General features: G+C 50.5%; 1 protein-coding gene across 1 annotated transcript in view; it reads left to right on the top strand.

Annotated features, from left to right (window-relative positions):
• Window positions 1–10,224: 10,224 nt before the first annotated feature.
• AP3D1 (adaptor related protein complex 3 subunit delta 1) overlaps window positions 10,225–16,769 on the top strand; it is a gene marked incomplete at both ends in the record, with an annotated part of 57,577 nt that continues 51,032 nt past the window's right edge. Inside the window, one exon of the mRNA XM_080713898.1 lies at window positions 10,225–10,320. Coding sequence (XP_080570024.1) covers window positions 10,225–10,320 — 96 coding nt within the window. The remainder of the gene's footprint in view (window positions 10,321–16,769) is intronic.

Below are 16,769 nucleotides of genomic sequence, written 5' to 3'. Positions count from 1 at the left end.
CGAACCCCACGTGACTAAGCCCGGCACACGGCCTCAGCTAACCCCAAGTTTCTGCTTCTGTAAACCTGCTTGCTTATTTGAGCATAATGGTGGCTCGCCCTCTCGTGGTTTTCTCCGTCATAGACCCCTGCCCTCACTGAGTCAGCCGCCCCTCCTGTCAGATTTCTAGACTGAGGGTGCCGCCGCTGGCCAGCTAATAAAGGCTTCAAGTGGCACCTTCCCCTGGACTCTCCAGTTTTTTATTCTTTTTTTTTTTTTTTTTTGCGATTCTAGGCTTTTCTACCTCCGGGCTATACTCCCAGATCTATTTCATACTTTATTTGGAAACAGGGTCTCACTAAGTTGCCGAGAGCCTCACTAAGTAGCCGAGGCTGGCTTCGAACCTGCGCGATCCGATCCTCCCGTCTCAGCCTCCCATGTACTGGGATTACAAGCGCGCGCCACCACGCCCGGCTCTATTCTTTATTTTGAAACAGGGTCTCACCGAGTTGCAAAGGGCCTCATTAAGTAGCTGAGGCTGTCTGCGAACCGCGATCCTCCTGTCTCAGCCTCCCAAGTAACTAAGATTACAAGAATGCGCCACCACGCCTGGATCCGAATTTATTTATCTGGAGACAGGGTTCCGCTACTTTTTATGACAAATCTCACTCCTTACTGAGTCTGTTCTCAAACCTGAGACCCTCCGGTCTCAGCCTCCCAAGGACAGGGTTATGGGCTTGAGCCACCAAGCCAGACTAGGTACCTTGTTTAAGGAAAAGTGTTACCGAAATGGGGAGTGGTAGTTAGCTATTACAGCCAGAGTTGTAAAAGGGAGATTCTGCTGAAACAGGAAGCCCAAGGTTAACGATTGCCACAGGCGGTTGTTACAAGGTCAAGCAGGGTAATGGGACTTTCTCTTAAGCACAGGGCTCTGATCCGCAGGGGGATGATTGTTAGGCAAGTCTTACGCAAGACTGTGGGGACATTTTTGGGAGTGTTTTGAGGAAGACTTGAGACAAGATAGAATTACTTTTGTTTGGGGCTCTTATAGGAATCCTTTATTTATTTATGCATTTATTTTTGTTTGTTTGTTTTACTGTGCTCAGATAGATCCCAGAGCCAGACAACTGTAAGGCCAACAGTAGTCTATTAGCGCACACCCGGCTTAAAAGCAGTTCTACAGCCAGGCATGGTGGCGCACGCCGTCATCCCAGCATTCGGGAGGCTGAGACCGGAGGATCACGATTCGCGGACAGCCTCAGCTACATAGTGAGGCCTCAGCAAGTCAGTGAGACCCGGTTTCAAAATAAAGAATAAAAAAAGAGGACTGAGGGCGTAGCTCGGAGGTTGAATGCCCCTGGGTTCCACCCCCAGACCCGCAAAAAAAAAAAAAGGTCTGGGATGTGCCTCAGAGGTAGGACTACCTTTTTTTTTTTTTTTTTTTTTTTTTTTTTTTGCCGGTCTAAATTGCTTAGCTGAGGCTGGCTGCGAACCTGCAATACTCCCATCTCAGCCATCCAAGGTCTGGAATTACAGGTCACCTCACCTGGCTTTACTTTTTTTTATTTTGAAACAGGGTCTCAATAGGTTGCTGAGAGTTTCGCTACTTTGCAGAGGCTGTCCTTCCATCTAAGATCCTCCAGCATCAGCCTCCCAAATACTGGGACTTACAGGCGTGGGCCACCATGCCTAGTTCATGTATCATCTTAGTAATTTTCCACCCTCTGCCCCCCTTCTCCCTGTCCTGAAAGTATAAATTTCAGTGTTTTCCTTGTTGCATTATTCAAAACCAAATGGAATCTCTCTTCCCCACTGCAAAACTCTTCAGCAACAGAGCTCATCCAGTCTGCTAAAGGAGAGGAGGAAAAAATGAAAGTCCAGAGAAGAGAGAATTCTACCCCAACCAGTGTTTGTGGTTTGGTTTGTGCTAGGTACTGGGGATTGAATCCAGGGGTTCGCTACCTCTGAGCTACACCCCAGATTTTTTTTTTTTTTGGTGGTACTGGGGGTAGAACCCAGAGGCTTTCTCCCTCCAGGCTATACTCCCAGACCTATTTACCTGTTTTATACTTTATTTGGAAACAGGGTCTCACTAAGTTGCAGAGAGCCTCACTCAGTAGCTGAGGCTGGCTTCGAACCTGTGCGATCCTCCTGTCTCAGCCTCCCAAGCGCTGTGATGACAAGCGCGCGCCGCCATGCCCGGCTCCTATTTTTTGTACCAGTATTGGGAATGGCCTAGGAAGATTTGAGAAAGCTATGATTATTAATATATTTCAAAAATTGGGTGAGGGGCAAATTTGTGCAAGGACTTGGTTTCTGCCTAAAAGCAGGCAACTATTCCAATGGAAATTAACCTAGCTAAAAGCAATTAACCAGTCAATAGGAGAGGAGAAAGCCGGGCGTGGTGGCGCACGCTTGTAATCCCCGTGCTTGGGAGGCTGAGACAGGAGGATCGCGCAGGTTCGAAGCCAGCCGTGCACGCTGGCTTAGGAGACCCTGTTTCCAAATAAAAATGTAAAAATAGGTCTGGGAGTGTAGCCCAGAGGTAGAAGGGCTTCCAGGAACCCCAGTACCACCAAAAAAAAAAAAAAAAAAAAATATATATATATATATATATATATATATATATATATATATATTATAAAAAAAGGGAGTATAGCCTGGAGGTAGAAAGCCTCTGGGTTCCACCCCCAGTACCACCAAAAAAAAAAAAAAATAGGAGAGGAGAACTAGACCTTTATCTAAAGACAGATCTACATGGTAAGCCAGCTAAGATGGTAGGAGGGGTCGACCTTCATGAAAAGGAGACACCTTGCTGGGGGAGGTACCTTACAGGGTTCAGGGGAGGTACCTTACAGGGACATTCACTACGTCAGAATTATGCAAACAAGATGGAGGTCATGGGTATAAAATTTCCGATCCACGTGCTGTATCTTGGAAGTGGTGAGTTGGCCCGGGCCACCCTCCCCACCACGCCATTTTGGCATGGGGCTGTAACTGTTTTCTGTATTTCTTTTTTTTTTTTTTTTTTTTGGTGGTACTGGGGTTACTGGAAGCCCTTCTACCTCTGGGCTACACTCCCAGACCTATATTTTTATATTTTAATTTGGAAACAGGGTCTCCTAAGCCAGGGCGGCTGGCTTCGAACCTGCGCGATACTCCTGTCTCTGCCTCCCAAGCGCGGGGATCACAAGCGTGCACCACCACGCCCGGCTGTTTTCTGTATTTCTATTTTCTGTATTTCTATCTTTTTAATAAACTTTTTTAAATCTTCAGCAACTGTCCAAGCTATACATATTTATTCTTAGCTTGGGACAAGAACCCACGGTTTTTCTGTTTTTGGTCATTTTGGGTTTTGTTGTGGTTTGAGGGAAAGTGTGTCTGGGACCCTAACAGGGGTCCTCAGGAAGAGTTTCCCCACAACCATACTCTCCCAATCCGTAACATTTTTTATTTATTTATTTACTTTGTAGTACTAGGGATGGAAACCAGGGGTCTTCTATCTCTGGGCTATGCCCTATTTTATTTATTTTTTATTTAGTTTTTTTTAAATTTCATTTGGAAACAGGGTCTCACTAAGTTGCTGAGAGCCTCACTAAGTAGCTGAGGCTGGCTTCGAACCTGTGTGATCCTCCTGTCTCAGCCTCCCAAGCGCGGGGATTACAAGTGTGTGCCACCATGCCCGGCCTACTTCTCATTCTTTAATTTGAAACAGGGTCTCACTGAGTTGCAAAGGGCCTAAGTAGCTGAGGCTGTCTGCGAACCACAATCCTCCTGTCTCAGCCTCCCGAATGCTGGAATTTCAAGCCTGCACCACTAGGCCCGGCTTTTATTTTTATTCTGAGACAGGGTCTCACTAGATAAGAGTTTCGTCATTTGCTGAGACCATTTTCAAACCCGCATTCTCCTGTCTCAGCGCCCCAAGTTCTAGGATTACAGGTGGGGGCCACCACGCCTGGCTATTTTTTATTTAGAAACAGGCTCTTGCTACATGGCTGAGGCTGACCTGAAGCTTAAGACCCTCCTGTGTTGGCCTCCCAAGTCCTGGGCTCACAGGCCCGCACCACGTTTCCCAGGGTGCCTTTGAATATGACTCATAGCATCTCCCCTTCCCTGGGTCTTGAGTCGGGCCTGGAGATGTTGGATTTGCCAAGCCACACGATTGCATGAGTCAGTTTCTTAAAATAAATCCTTCTAAATATATGTGCAAGCTCGGCTCTATTTCTGGAAGCCTGAGTAATAACTGAGGAACCAGGGGAGTGTGTGTGTGTGTGTGTGTGTGTGTGTGTGTGTGTGTGTGTGTTGCAGGGAATTGAACTCAAGCACTTTCTACCTCGGAAATATACCTGTTGATGGCCTTATGGTAGCTGCTTTGTGGTCACCTCAGTCAGGCTTGGGAGGGACACAAACTGCCCACCCAGGTGGGATTTTTTTTGTTTGTGCACAGACAACATTCCAAGGACCAAAGCCGGGCGTGGTGGTGCACGCTGGTCATCCCCGAGCTTGGGAGGCGGAGACAGGAGGATCGCACAGGTTCGAAGCCAGCCTCAGCTACTTAGTGAGGCTCTCAGCAACTTAGTGAGACCCTGTTTCCAAATAAAATAGAAAATGGGTCTGGGAGTATAGCCCGGAGGTAGAAAGCCCCTGGGTTCCACCCCCAGTACCACCAAAAAATAAAAAATAAAAATAAATAAAAAGAATAAAAAATAAGGCTGGGGAGGTTCCCTCTCCAGTACCACACACACACAAAAAAAAAAAAAAAAAAAAAATTCCAAGGACCAAATAGACCAATAACCAGGGACCCCGACCCATAAGCAAAGACCCTGACAACTTCCTTTTTTCCCCCTCTCCTTCCCTGATTCATCCTGGACTGCCTTGATGTTTTTCCTGCAGTCATCCCAAGACAGCTTTGCTATCTTCCTTAATTATGATTTTTGGTTAAAACTTTTTTTTTTTTTTTTTGCAATACAGGGACTGGAACCCAGGGGCAGTCTAAGTAGCTGAGGCTGTTCGTGAACCGTGATCCTCCTGTCTCAGCCTCCCGAATGCTGGGATGACAAGTGTGTGCCACCACGCCTGACTCCCAGCCCTATTTTTTATTCCTTATTTTGAAATAGGGTTGCACTAAGTTGCAGAGGCCCTCACTAAACTGCTGATGCTGGCCAGAAAACTGATCCTGCAGTCTCAGCCTCCCAAGTACTGGGATTGCAAACCAGTCCCCCCTAGCCTGGCTATTAATTTATTTATTTTGTGGTACTGGGAATTGAACCCAGGGGGCATTCTACCTCCAAGCTACAAGCTACATCTCCATCCCTTTTTTTTTTTTTTTCCAGGTCTGGGAATGGAACCCAGAGGCATTTGAGCTCTGAGCTGCACCCCTGCCCTATTTTTTATTCTTTATTATTTTATTTATTTATTTATTTGTACGTCCGGGAATGGAACCCAAGGGCATTTGACCTCTGAGCTACACCCCTGCCCTATTTTTTTTTTTTTGGTGGGTCTGGGGATAGAACCCAGGGGCATTTGACCTCCAATCTACACCCCCTGACCAGTTTTTTATTCTTTATTTTGAAACAGAGTCTCACTGAGTTGCAGAGGGGCTCACTAAGTAGCTGAGCCTATCCACGAACCGCGATCCTCCCAAATGCGTCTCAGCCTCCCAAATGCTGGGATTACAAGTATGCGCCACTGCGCCCAACTCCCCTACCCTATTTTTTATTCTTTATTTTGAAACCTGGTTTCACTGTCTTGTAGAGGGCCTCACTAAGTAGCTGAGGCTGTCCACAAACCAAGATCCTCCGGTCTCAGCCTCCCAAATGCTGGAATTACAAGCGTGCACCACTACACCCGGCTTCCTTCCCTATTTTTTATTTTTTATTTTGAAACCGGGTCTCACTGAGTTGCAAAGCGCCTCACTAAGTACCTGAGGCTGTCTGCAAACCCAGATCCTCCTGTCTTAGCCTCCCAAATGTTGGGATTACAAGTGTGTGCCACCATATTGGGGTGTATGTATGTATGTATGTATGTATGTATGTATGTATGTATTTTGTGGTAATGGGGATGGAACCCCGGGACATTCGACTTTTGAGCTATACCCCCAGCCCTATTTTTTATTCTTTATTTTGAAACAAGGTCTCACTGGATTGCTGAAGGTCTCACTAAGTGGCTGAGGCTGTCTGCTAACCACAATCCTTCTGCCTCAGCCTCCCAAATGCTGGGATTACAAGCGTGCGGCACCATGCCCAGCTCTATCCTCCCATGTCTTGTCTGCCCTGTAGGTTTCTTTTTCTAGACCTACCCAAGCAGCCTGGGCAAAGTGGCTGGCTCAGGGTTTGACAGGGAAAAGACAAATAAATACTGTATTAATAAGAAAAAATATGCCAGGCGTGGTGGTGCACACTTGCAATCCCAGCATTCAGGAGGGTGAGACTGGAGGATCTCGGTTTGTGGACAGCCTCAGGCACTTAGTGGGGCCCTCTGCAACTCAGTGAGACCCAGTTTCAGAATAAAGAATAAAAAATAGGGCAGTGGGTGTAGCTCAGAAGTAGAATGCCCCTGGGTTCCATACCCAGAAACCCCCCCCCCAAAAAAAAAGCAAAAAGAAAAAAGAAAAAGAAAAAATATGGCCAGTGGTGGTGCAAGTTTATAATCGCAGTCCTTGGGAGGCTGAGACAGGAGGATCACAGGTTCACAGTCAGCCAGCCTCAGGTACTTAGTGAGGACTTCTGCAACTTAGTGAGACCCTGTTCCCAAAAAGAAATAAAATTGGGGTCTGGGCGTGGCTACGTAGTGAGGCCATCTGCAAGTCAGTGAGATGCTGTTTCAAAATAAAGAATAAAAGCTGGGCGTGGTGGCGCACGCTTGTAATCCCTGTGCTTGGGAGGCTGAGACAGGAAAATTGCACAGGTTCGAAGCCAGCCTCGGCTACTTAGTGAGACCCTGTTTCCAAATAAAAATATAAAATAGGTCTGGGAGTGTAGCCCTGAGGTAGAAGGCCCCTGGGTCCCATCCCTAGTACCACCAATAAATAAATTAATTAAAATAAAAAATAGGTCTGGGGGAATAAACTGGAGGTTGAAAGCACCTGGGTTCCATCCCCAGTACTGCAATAAATAAATAAATAAATAAATAAATAAATAAAACGTAAAGAATAAAAAATCAGGGCTGGGGGTGTCGCTCAGAGGTAGAATGCCCCTGGGTTCCATTTAGAGTATTGAGGGGGAAAAAAAAAAAGGAGTGAGCCTAATGTTCAGTGTAGAGTGCCCTAGGTTCAATTTTTAGTACACCAAAAGTAAAAAGGAGGGAGGGAGGGAGGGAGAGAGAGAGAGAGAGAGAGAGAGAGAGAGAGAGAGAGAGAGCGCCAGACAGACAGACACCAGGGTCTCCAATCTCAGAGGCCCAGACCCTGGCTCAGAGAGACAAATTGGGGAGAGTGAGGGTTTTCAGCACCACGGACAGCGCCATGCCCAAGGCTGGACAAGAGAGTCTTAGATTCTACTGTTGTTTGGGGAAGACCAAGGCCCGAGGATGAGCCGGCTTCGGGGACTTCCTTACATAGAGGGAGGTGGACGTCTCTACGTAATATATCTCCTGCCTTCTTTTCTTAGTGAGAGAGTTGACTTTCACTACTCTTTTTAAAATTTAAGTTAGCCAGGTGTTGTGGTGCGTGCCTGTTAATCTCAGTATTTGGGAGACTGAGACAGGAGAATCACAAGTTCTCTGCCAGCCTCAGCGATTCTGTGAGGTCCTCCACGACTCAGTGAGACCCTGTTTCAAAATAAAGACTAAGAAATAGGGTTAGGGTGTAGCTCGGAGGTAGAATGCCCCTGGGTTCCATCCCCAGTACTGTAAAAAAAAAAAAAAAAAAAAAAAAAAAAGAAAGAAAGAAAGAAAAAAGAAAAAAATAGGGCTGGGGTGTAGAATAGAGGTAGGATGCCGCTGGGTTCAACACCTAGAACTGCAATATATAAATAAATAAGAAACAAACAAAAAATCAAAATGAAAAGGGGAGGACTTGGGGAGCCTGGGGATATGGCTCAGTAGCAGGGCACTGCTGGGTACCATCCCCAGGAGTGCATAAACAAACAAACTTGGTGTACTGTTGTGAATGAACTGAGGGAACGGAGGCTGGCTGGCTGGCTGGCTGGAGAGATAGGTGTTTGGTTTGGTGGATGGATGAATGGATAAATGGGTGGAAGAATTGAATGGGTGGCTGGCCGGCTGGATGAATGGATGTGGGGACGAGTGAGTAGTCGGGTGGGTGAGGCGTCGGTCATTTGTGAATCAGGGAACTGAGTCAAGGCTGGAGCTGGGATAGTAACATGTCTAAACCTCAGGCCAGGTCTTTCCAGGGAGGCGGGGCTTTCTCTGAGCCTAACTAGCATTGCCCCCTGCTGGCTGCCCTAACAGTTTCAGGCAGCCCACCAGCTTCAGTCTTCCTTTATATTTATTTATTTTGCAGTACTGGCAATGGAACCCAGGGCCATCTACCTCCAAGTGACACCCCAAGACCTATTTTTTCCCCAGTACTTGGGATGGAACCCAGGGGCATACCCCTAGCCCTATTCATTATTATTATTATTAATAGTATTAGTAGTATTATACTATTATAACTTTTTGTGGTACTGAGGGTGGAACCCAGGGGCTTTTCTACCTCTGGGCTCTACTCCCAGACCTATTTTATACTTTCATGGTCTCACTAAGTTGCTGAGGGCCTCACCGAGTAGCTGAGGCTGGCTTCGAAACGGTGCGATCCTTCTGTCTCAGCCTCTCAAGAGCTAGGATTACAAGCATGAGCCACCACACCCGGCTCTTAATCCCTTATATATATTTTTTGTGGTTCTGGAGATTGAATCCAGGGGCCTTCTACTTACGAGTTACACCCCAGGCCTATTTCATTTCATTTTATTTTTTTGTGGCACTGGGGATGGAACCCGGCAACATGCTACCTCAGAGCGACACCTTCAGCCCTCTATTTTTTCTTTCTTTGAGAAAGGGTCTCACTGAGTTTCAAAGGGTTTCGCTAAGTAGCTGAGGCTGACCACAAACCCTCGATCCTCCTGTCTCCGCCTCCCAAATGCTGGAATTACAAACGTGAGCCACCACGCCCGGCTTCCCAGGCCCATTTTAGTTTCTGCCTTGAAACAGGGTCTCGGTATGTTGTTGAGAGTTCTGCTAAATTCCGGAGGCTGGCTTAGAACCTTCAATCCACCTGACTCGCCGTTTAAGTTCTGGGATTACAAGCAAGCGCCATGACACTTCTTTGAGTATTTCATTTTGAGACAGTCTCGCTAAATTGCCCAATGTGGCCTCAAATTTGTGATTCTCCTGCGAAGCCTTCCTTGTAGCTGGGATGGCAGGCACGGGCTGGGCTTTTCTACTCCGTTAATGGGGTATCCTGCTCGGCTGGCACCACGGGTACCTCAATCACTGCTCTTGGTCAAGGGCTCCTTCCTATGCCTGGCACACAGTAAGGCCTTGAATGAATGATTACCCCGGATCCCAGCGCTGGCTTCAGTTTCTTCCTGTGGGCAAGTTGGTCCCTGCTCTTCCCACGTCCTAGGATTTTGTCAGACTGCAGGGCACACAGGATTGGTTCACTGCTGAGTGGGTTTAGAGGTTCTCAGGAAGCGTCATCTTTCAGATTCACAAAAGGCGGAGCTGGCTTCCTGCTCTGGAACTTGCTTGGGGAGCTCCACGTGGGCGCCCCGCCTACCCCAGGCCCCGCCCACACGAGGCCCCGCCCACAGCTGTCACTTAGCCCAGGGGCGGGACGCCGAGGCCTCTCGGGGGCGTGGTTAGAACGCGGAACGAGGAAGTAGGTGGAGTTATAGAGAACACTGACCAATAACATGGCAGATACCTGAGTCGGAAGGGGCGGGACCGAGCGGTCCAAAAGGGCGGTGACCGTGTGGCCATTGGGAGGCGGCTCGTCGTCAGGGAGACGAGGCGAAGGGGCGGGGCTTCCGGGGAGGGCCGACTGGGACCGGGCGGCCACCGTCAGCTGACCTGCCGCCATCTTGTCCGCCATTTGCGAGCGGCTGGGAGCTGGAGCGCGCGGGCCCTCGTCCAGCGGGTCGTCGCCGCCGCCCCTGTCCCCGGACCCCGCCGCCGCCCTGGCCTGGGCGCCCGCCTCGCCGCGGCGGCCGGCAGCGGAGCCCTCCCCGGGCGGTAGGCGCGGTCTCCGGGCCCCCGCACGGCGCCCGGCCGCGGTCCTCCGGGGGCCCGAGCCCGTGGGCCGTCGCGATGGCCCTCAAGATGGTCAAGGGCAGCATCGACCGCATGTTCGACAAGAACCTGCAGGATCTGGTCCGCGGCATCCGGAACCACAAGGAGGACGAGGTGAGCGGGCGCGGAGCGGGGCAGCCCGCTGTGGTCAGCGCCCCGGCCGCCCTGTCCGCCGGGCCTTCTCGGCCTCCAGCCCGTCTTCCAGGCCCGGTTCCGCCTTCTGCCCCGACTGCCCAGGACTTCAGCCCTGCACATCCTCTCCGGCCCCCCGGGCTCAGTTTACCCCCGAGCAGCGGTTCCCGGGCTGCCCTGGGGGAAGCACTGTCCAAAAGGCGCCGCCCCAGACCCGGTTGTTGGTGGCCTTCCTCCTGGAGCCTCAGTTTACCCGCTTTGAGGGCGATTCGGGTCGGTCTCCCGCTCCCCGAGAGTCGCCCTCCCCCCACTCGAAAGAGATCGCAGGTGCTTCCATCAGTGGCCCTCACAGGTGACCACAGGCGTAAGACGCAGGGTGCTGGCCCGACGTGGAACTCTGGACTCTTCATGGGAACTGCCCTGGGAAGAGGAGACAGGGGGATCCTTGAGTAAGCCCTGGAGAAATCCCCGCTTGGTTGTGGAAACGTATGCCCCGTTGGCTTCCTGGAGCCAGGCGGGGAAACTTAAAGGTTTCAGGGCTTTGTCTTCTGGCCGGCACCCCAGGGATGCCGGGCTACCTAGCAGGCAGGCCGCTTCAGCCCCCATAGAAGAGCTGAGGGTGTGGGACCCTGGAATGGGGAGGCCAACCTCAAGCAGCAACCTCAAAGAAAGTCAGGGCGTGGAAACAGTTTTCCAGAAGTAGAATTGTAACTGTGGGTATCATTTCCTTCCCTCAGGTCCCTTCCCCCTGCCTGTGACCTAGATTAAGGAAGAACAGGGACACTGAGTGGCCACCGAGCGCCCGGCTTTATCGAAGGATGGCCAAGCAGGATACTTAGGTCGTTGTAGCATTAAAAAGCCTTCTTCCTGGATAGGCCGTCTGAGAGGAGGGCAGCTAGCTGGTCTGATGCCGCCGGGGCCAGATGCGGGCTGGACCTGCGCCAACCAAGGTGGCGGGCACCAGAGGGGGCAGGGAAGGTAGGGATTTGCTCCAGGCACCTTCAGCCCCCTCTGGCTGGGAATCTGGAGTTCTTGCCACCTCGCTGCACTTTTCTAGAAGCCCGTGTGACTTCCCTGAGTGATGACGAGGTTATTTTGCGCAGCTCTGGTCCCCTTCCTTGCTTTCTGTCTACAGCCTGCTGCCCCTTGGTTAACATGCAAAACTAACTTGTACTGACAGAGGAGCTGATTGACCTCCAATTAATTAATTAATTAATGTGAGTTTGTTTTTCGGCATTGGGGATGGAACCCAGGGGCATTCTACCTCCAACTACACCCCCAGTCCTATTCTTTATTCTTTCTTCTTTTTTTTTTTTTTTTTTTTGTGGTACTACTAGAGATGGAACTCAGGGGCATTCTACCTCTGAGCTGCACCCCCCACCCTAGTTTTTAGTCTTGATTATTTTTTATTTTGGAACAGGGTCTCACTGAATTAGAAAGGGCCTCACTAAGCTGAGGCTGTCTGCGAACCAGGATCCTCCTGCCTCAGCCTTCCAAATGCTGGGATTACCAGTGTGTCACCACGCCTGGCTTTTTATTCTTTATTTTGAAACAGGGCTCACTAAGTTGCGGAGGGCCTCACTAAGTAGCTGAGGCTGTTTGCAAACCAAAGTCCTCCAGTCTCAGCCTCCCGAATGCTGGGATTGCAAGCATGCGTCACCTGCCTGGCTAATTAATTTTTTTTTTTTTGGTGGTACTGGGAGTGGAACCCAGGGGCTTTCTACCTCCGGGCTACACTCCCAGCCCTATTTTATACTTTATTTGGAAACAGGGTCTCACTAAGTTGCTGAGAGCCTCACTCAGTACCTGAGGCTGGCTTCGAAGCTGTGGGATCCTCCTGTCTCAGCCTCCCAAGCGTGGGGATGACAAGCGTGCGCCACCACGCCCGGCTTAATTAATGCATTTTTATACTGGCGGTTGAGACTAGAGGCATTCTACTACTGAACTATATCCCCCGACCCCCTACTTTTTAAATTTACTTTTATTGTGATAGTGGGGCAGTCCCTGAGCTATGCCAGTTTTTTCTTTCTTTTTTTTTTTTTTAACTTTGAAACAGGGTTTTGCTAAGTTGCTGAGGCTGGCCTTAAACCTGTGAACCTTCTGTCTCAGCCTCCCAAATACTAGGATTACAAGAAAGGGCCAGTGTGCCTGGCTTATTGCACTTTATATATTAGGTATGGATAGCCAATTCAACGTGTAGTTTGTACCTTCAGGTGGCTTTTTCTGCTCTGATAGGATCTCCTTCCATCCCCTTCAGTGGGCATCCCTGTGCATCCTGTTTGGGCATCCTTAGTACAGGCGACACACCCTCTAGTTAGGGATCTTTTTTTCTTTTTTTTCTTTTTGGTGCTATACCCCAGCCCAATTTTAAGTTGTAAAGGGCCTCACTAAATTGTTGAGGCTGGATTCTACCCTGTGATCCTCATTTCTCAGCCTCTCAAATACTGGGATTATAGGCATGTGCTACCATATCCTGTCTGTTATTTTGATTTGGGGACTTGGTATATTTGTGACCTTTTTTTTTTTTTTGGTCCTTGACTGGGGATTGAACCCAGAGACATTCTGTCTCCAAGCTCTATTTGATTTTATTTTGAAATAGGGCCTTAATAGATTTCTGAGAGTCTTGCCGTATTGCGGAGGCTGTCCTCAAACCTCCAGTCGTCTTATCTCAACCTCCCGAGTACTGGGGATTACAGGCATGCGCCACCACGCTCCTCAGAACCACGAGTCATTCCATCCCCAAGGTATACCCAGCCCTATTTTAGTTTTATTTTGAAACAGCGTCTCACTTTGTCTCAGCCTTTCCAGTAGCTAGGACTAGGGAGGCACACACCACTGCACTGGCAGGGTGACTGATGTTGAGGGAGGCGTGCCTGTCATCACTGGGCGTCTCCATGCTGGGACTCAATCCCAGAGCCTTGGATATGCCAAGCATACACTCTCTATTTATTTATTTATTTATTTATTTATTTATTTATTTATTTATTTACTGGAGTACTGGGGATGGGACCCAGGGGCATTCAACACCCCCTGCCCTATTTTTGATTCTTTATTTTGAAACCAGGTCTCACTGAGTTGCAGAGGGCCTCACTAAGTAGCTGAGGCTGTCCGCGAACCGCGATCCTCCGGTCTCAGCCTCCCGAATGCTGGGATGACAAGCGTGCGCCACCACGCCCGGCTTCTCTAGCCCTATTTTTGATTCTTTATTTTGAAACAAGGTCTCGCCGAATTGCAAAGGGCCCTCACTAAGTAGCTGAGGCTAGCTGTGAACCCAGATCCTCCTGTGTCAGCCTCCCAAATGCTGGGATCACAAGGCTGTGCCACCATGACTGGCCACTCTCTATTTATTTATTTATTTATTTATTTATTTATTTAATTTTTGCGGGTTTGGGGATGGAACCTAGGGGCATCCAACCTCCGAGCTACAGCCCCTTCCCTGCTGGGCACCTCCATGTGGCCACTCAGTGCCAGGAGTGCTCCAGAGGCATGGCCTGCAATCTGGGCAGCCAGGGCCTCAGAGGCAGCGTGGTTGGGCAGTGGGGAATGCCCATTTCTTCCATGTTGGTACCTGCCCCTGCTTTACTGGCACCTGGCTCCGGGAAACATCGAGGGATCTTCCCAGACATGGTGCCGCCTCTCCTCTGGTAGCATCCTGTGGTGGGTCTCCTAGAGCTCCGCCTCTGGGAAGGAGAGCCTGGCTGCCCAAGGCTGCTCCTAGCAGAGACTGAGTGTGTGTATGGGGGTACGCAGAGCTGGCAGGCATTTTAGGGTCACAGGGCGCCTTCACCTTGCTGACCTCCCTGTAACTGCAGGGCAACCCCCTGCAATGCTTTTGTCCATCTTGGGAACTTTCCCCACACAGTCCAGGCATGTGCAGCCCCATCTTAGGGTCAGCTCCTGGGAGCCCTGGATTGAGGTGGTTTTTTTTTGTTTTGTTTTGTTTTTTGGTACTAGGCATTGGACCCAGGGTCATTATCCCTCCAAGCTCTATATCTGAAGCCCTTTTGGTGTGTGTATGTGGGGTACTGGGGGTTGACTCCAGGGACATTCTACCTCCAAGCTATACCCCCAGCCATGTGTGTGTGTGTGGGGGTACTGGGGATGGAACCCAGGGACATTCGACCTTAGAGCTACACCTCCAGCCCTATTTTTTATTCTTTAGTTTGAAACAAGGTCTCACTGAGTTGGAAAGAACCTTACTAAGTAGCTGCGACTGTCCTCAAACCGCGATCCTCCTGTCTCAGCCTCCCAAACGCTGGCATTACAAGCGTGACCATCATGGCCGGCTCCTCAGCCATATTTTAATTTTGAAACAGAGTCTCGCTAGGTTGTGGAGAGCCTCACTACTTGCTGAAGCTGTCCTTGAGCCTGCGATCCTCCTGTCTCAGTGGGATCACAGGTGTGCACCACCACCCTGGGCTTGGATTGAGCTTTCACTTGACACACTTACTGGTCCAGATCCCCAGTAGATTGGGGGCAGCCGCCACCCAGGACTGGGGTGTGTACAGGAGTGGCCCGGGATGACCTGGGCCTGGGCCTGCCTTGCTGCCAAGCCCTCTGTTCTGCTGTTTATTCCTGTCCTCCACTCCTTCCTTCCAATCTCTGAAACCCTCTCGCTGTCCCCTCTCTCTGCTCATTTGCCTGCAGATCCGAGTCTCCCACAGATGACTTCCTTCTGCCCACCCCCTTCCTGGGGCAGTTGCCACCCGTTGTCGGGAGCCTGGGAGGGGCGAGCTCTGCTTGCCTGCTGGGCGCTCCTCGGGCCCTCGAGGCAGGCTCTCCTTCCCCTGACCTTAGGAGCTGTGGCCTCACATCAGGCTCTGGGTCTCGCCTGCCCAGGTGACTTGGGTGACCTGGCTGTGGTCAGCTGAGTATTGGTCCTCAGAGTTGCCCAGCGGCTAACCTGACACCTGTGGATATACCGCCTCCCATGACAGAAGGGCTCCAGGTGGGATGAGGTTTAGTGCCCGAGATGGAGCATCCTTCTGGACCATGCAGGGAGCTCAGGAAAGGGAGGTGGAGGCTCCGAGGCAGAGAAGCTGCGCTTCCAGCTCTGAGGATGGAGGAAGGTGCCTGAGCCAGGGGTGCGGGGCCCCCAGAGCTGGAAGAGGGAGATGTGGGTTCTCCCTGTAGCCCCTGGGAGGGGCCGGCCCTGCACCCTGCAACTGGATTGAACCCAGAGAGGCCCACATTAGATTCCTGACTTCTAGGACTGAGGGCGAATCCTTTTTTTTTTTTTCTTTGCGGTACTGGGCATTGTACCTCTGAACTACACCCCTAGCCCTATTATTTTGAAACAGGGTCTCGCTGAGTTGCAAAGGGCCTCACTAAGTAGCTGAGGCTAGCCGTGAACCCCGATCCTCTTGTCTCAGCCTCCCAAATGCTGGGATTACAAGCATGCACCACTCCAGCTGGCTTCTTTATTCTTTCTTTTACTTTTTTTTTGGGGGGTACTGAGGGTAGAACCCAGGGGCTTTTCTACACTCTGGGCTATACTCCGAGACCTATTTTATACTTTATTTGGAAACAGGGTCTCACTAAGTTGCCGAGAATCTCACTAAGTAGCTGAGGCTGGCTTTGAACTTGTGTGATCCTCCTGTCTCAGCCTCCCGAATGCTGGGATGACAAGCGTGCGCCACAACGCCTGGCTTATTCTTTCTTTTAATACGGGGTCTCAATGAGTTGCAGAGAGCCTCACTAAGTAATTGAGGCGGTCAGCAAAGCACGATCCTCCTGTCTCAGCCTCCCAGATGCCGGGCTTACAAGTGTACTCCGCCACGCCTCCTGGCTCTGAGGGTGACTCTTCAGTTACAAAGTCGGTGGTGATTTCTTCCACGCTGGCCAGCTCCTGACCTTGCAGCCCTGCCACAGCGTGACAGGGTTGTGCTCGAGCCGCAGGACCTGTTGGAGAACCCCGTGCTCCACGGGGCTCGTGCAGATGTGCAGATGTGTGCCACCCACGGGGGCGTGGTCCTGGAGGCCAAGTGGGGTCTTCCTGCTTTCCTCAGTGATGCGTGACGTCACTGGCGCACCTGGAGACTCAGGACCTTTCGTTTCCAAACTCAGAAGCGCAAGCTGGGACCTCAGCTCCTCAACCACGTCTTCCTTAGTCAGCACTTGGGCGTGGTAAGCCAGCGGCCTCCACCCCCAGCCCTGCTCTTTCAAATACAATTTGAGAGTCAGGCGGGGTGGCGCATGCCTGTAATCCCAGAACTTGAGAGACTGAGACAGGAGGATCGGGGGTTCACAGCCAACCCCATCAACGTAGTGAGGCCCTCTGCAGCTTAATGAGGCCCTGTGTTTTGTTGTGTGTATTTTTATTTTTTTCGGGGTACTGAGGGGCATTCTACCTCCGAGCTGCACCCCCAGCTGGATTTTTTATTCTTTAGTTTGGAAACAGGGCCTCGCTAAATTCTGGAGGGCCTCACCAA

The sequence above is a fragment of the Muscardinus avellanarius genome (genome assembly GCF_963383645.1).
Source record: "Muscardinus avellanarius genome assembly, chromosome: 16".
NCBI classification, from domain to species: Eukaryota; Metazoa; Chordata; class Mammalia; order Rodentia; family Gliridae; genus Muscardinus; species Muscardinus avellanarius.
This window is presented reverse-complemented; position numbering and strand designations above follow the sequence as displayed.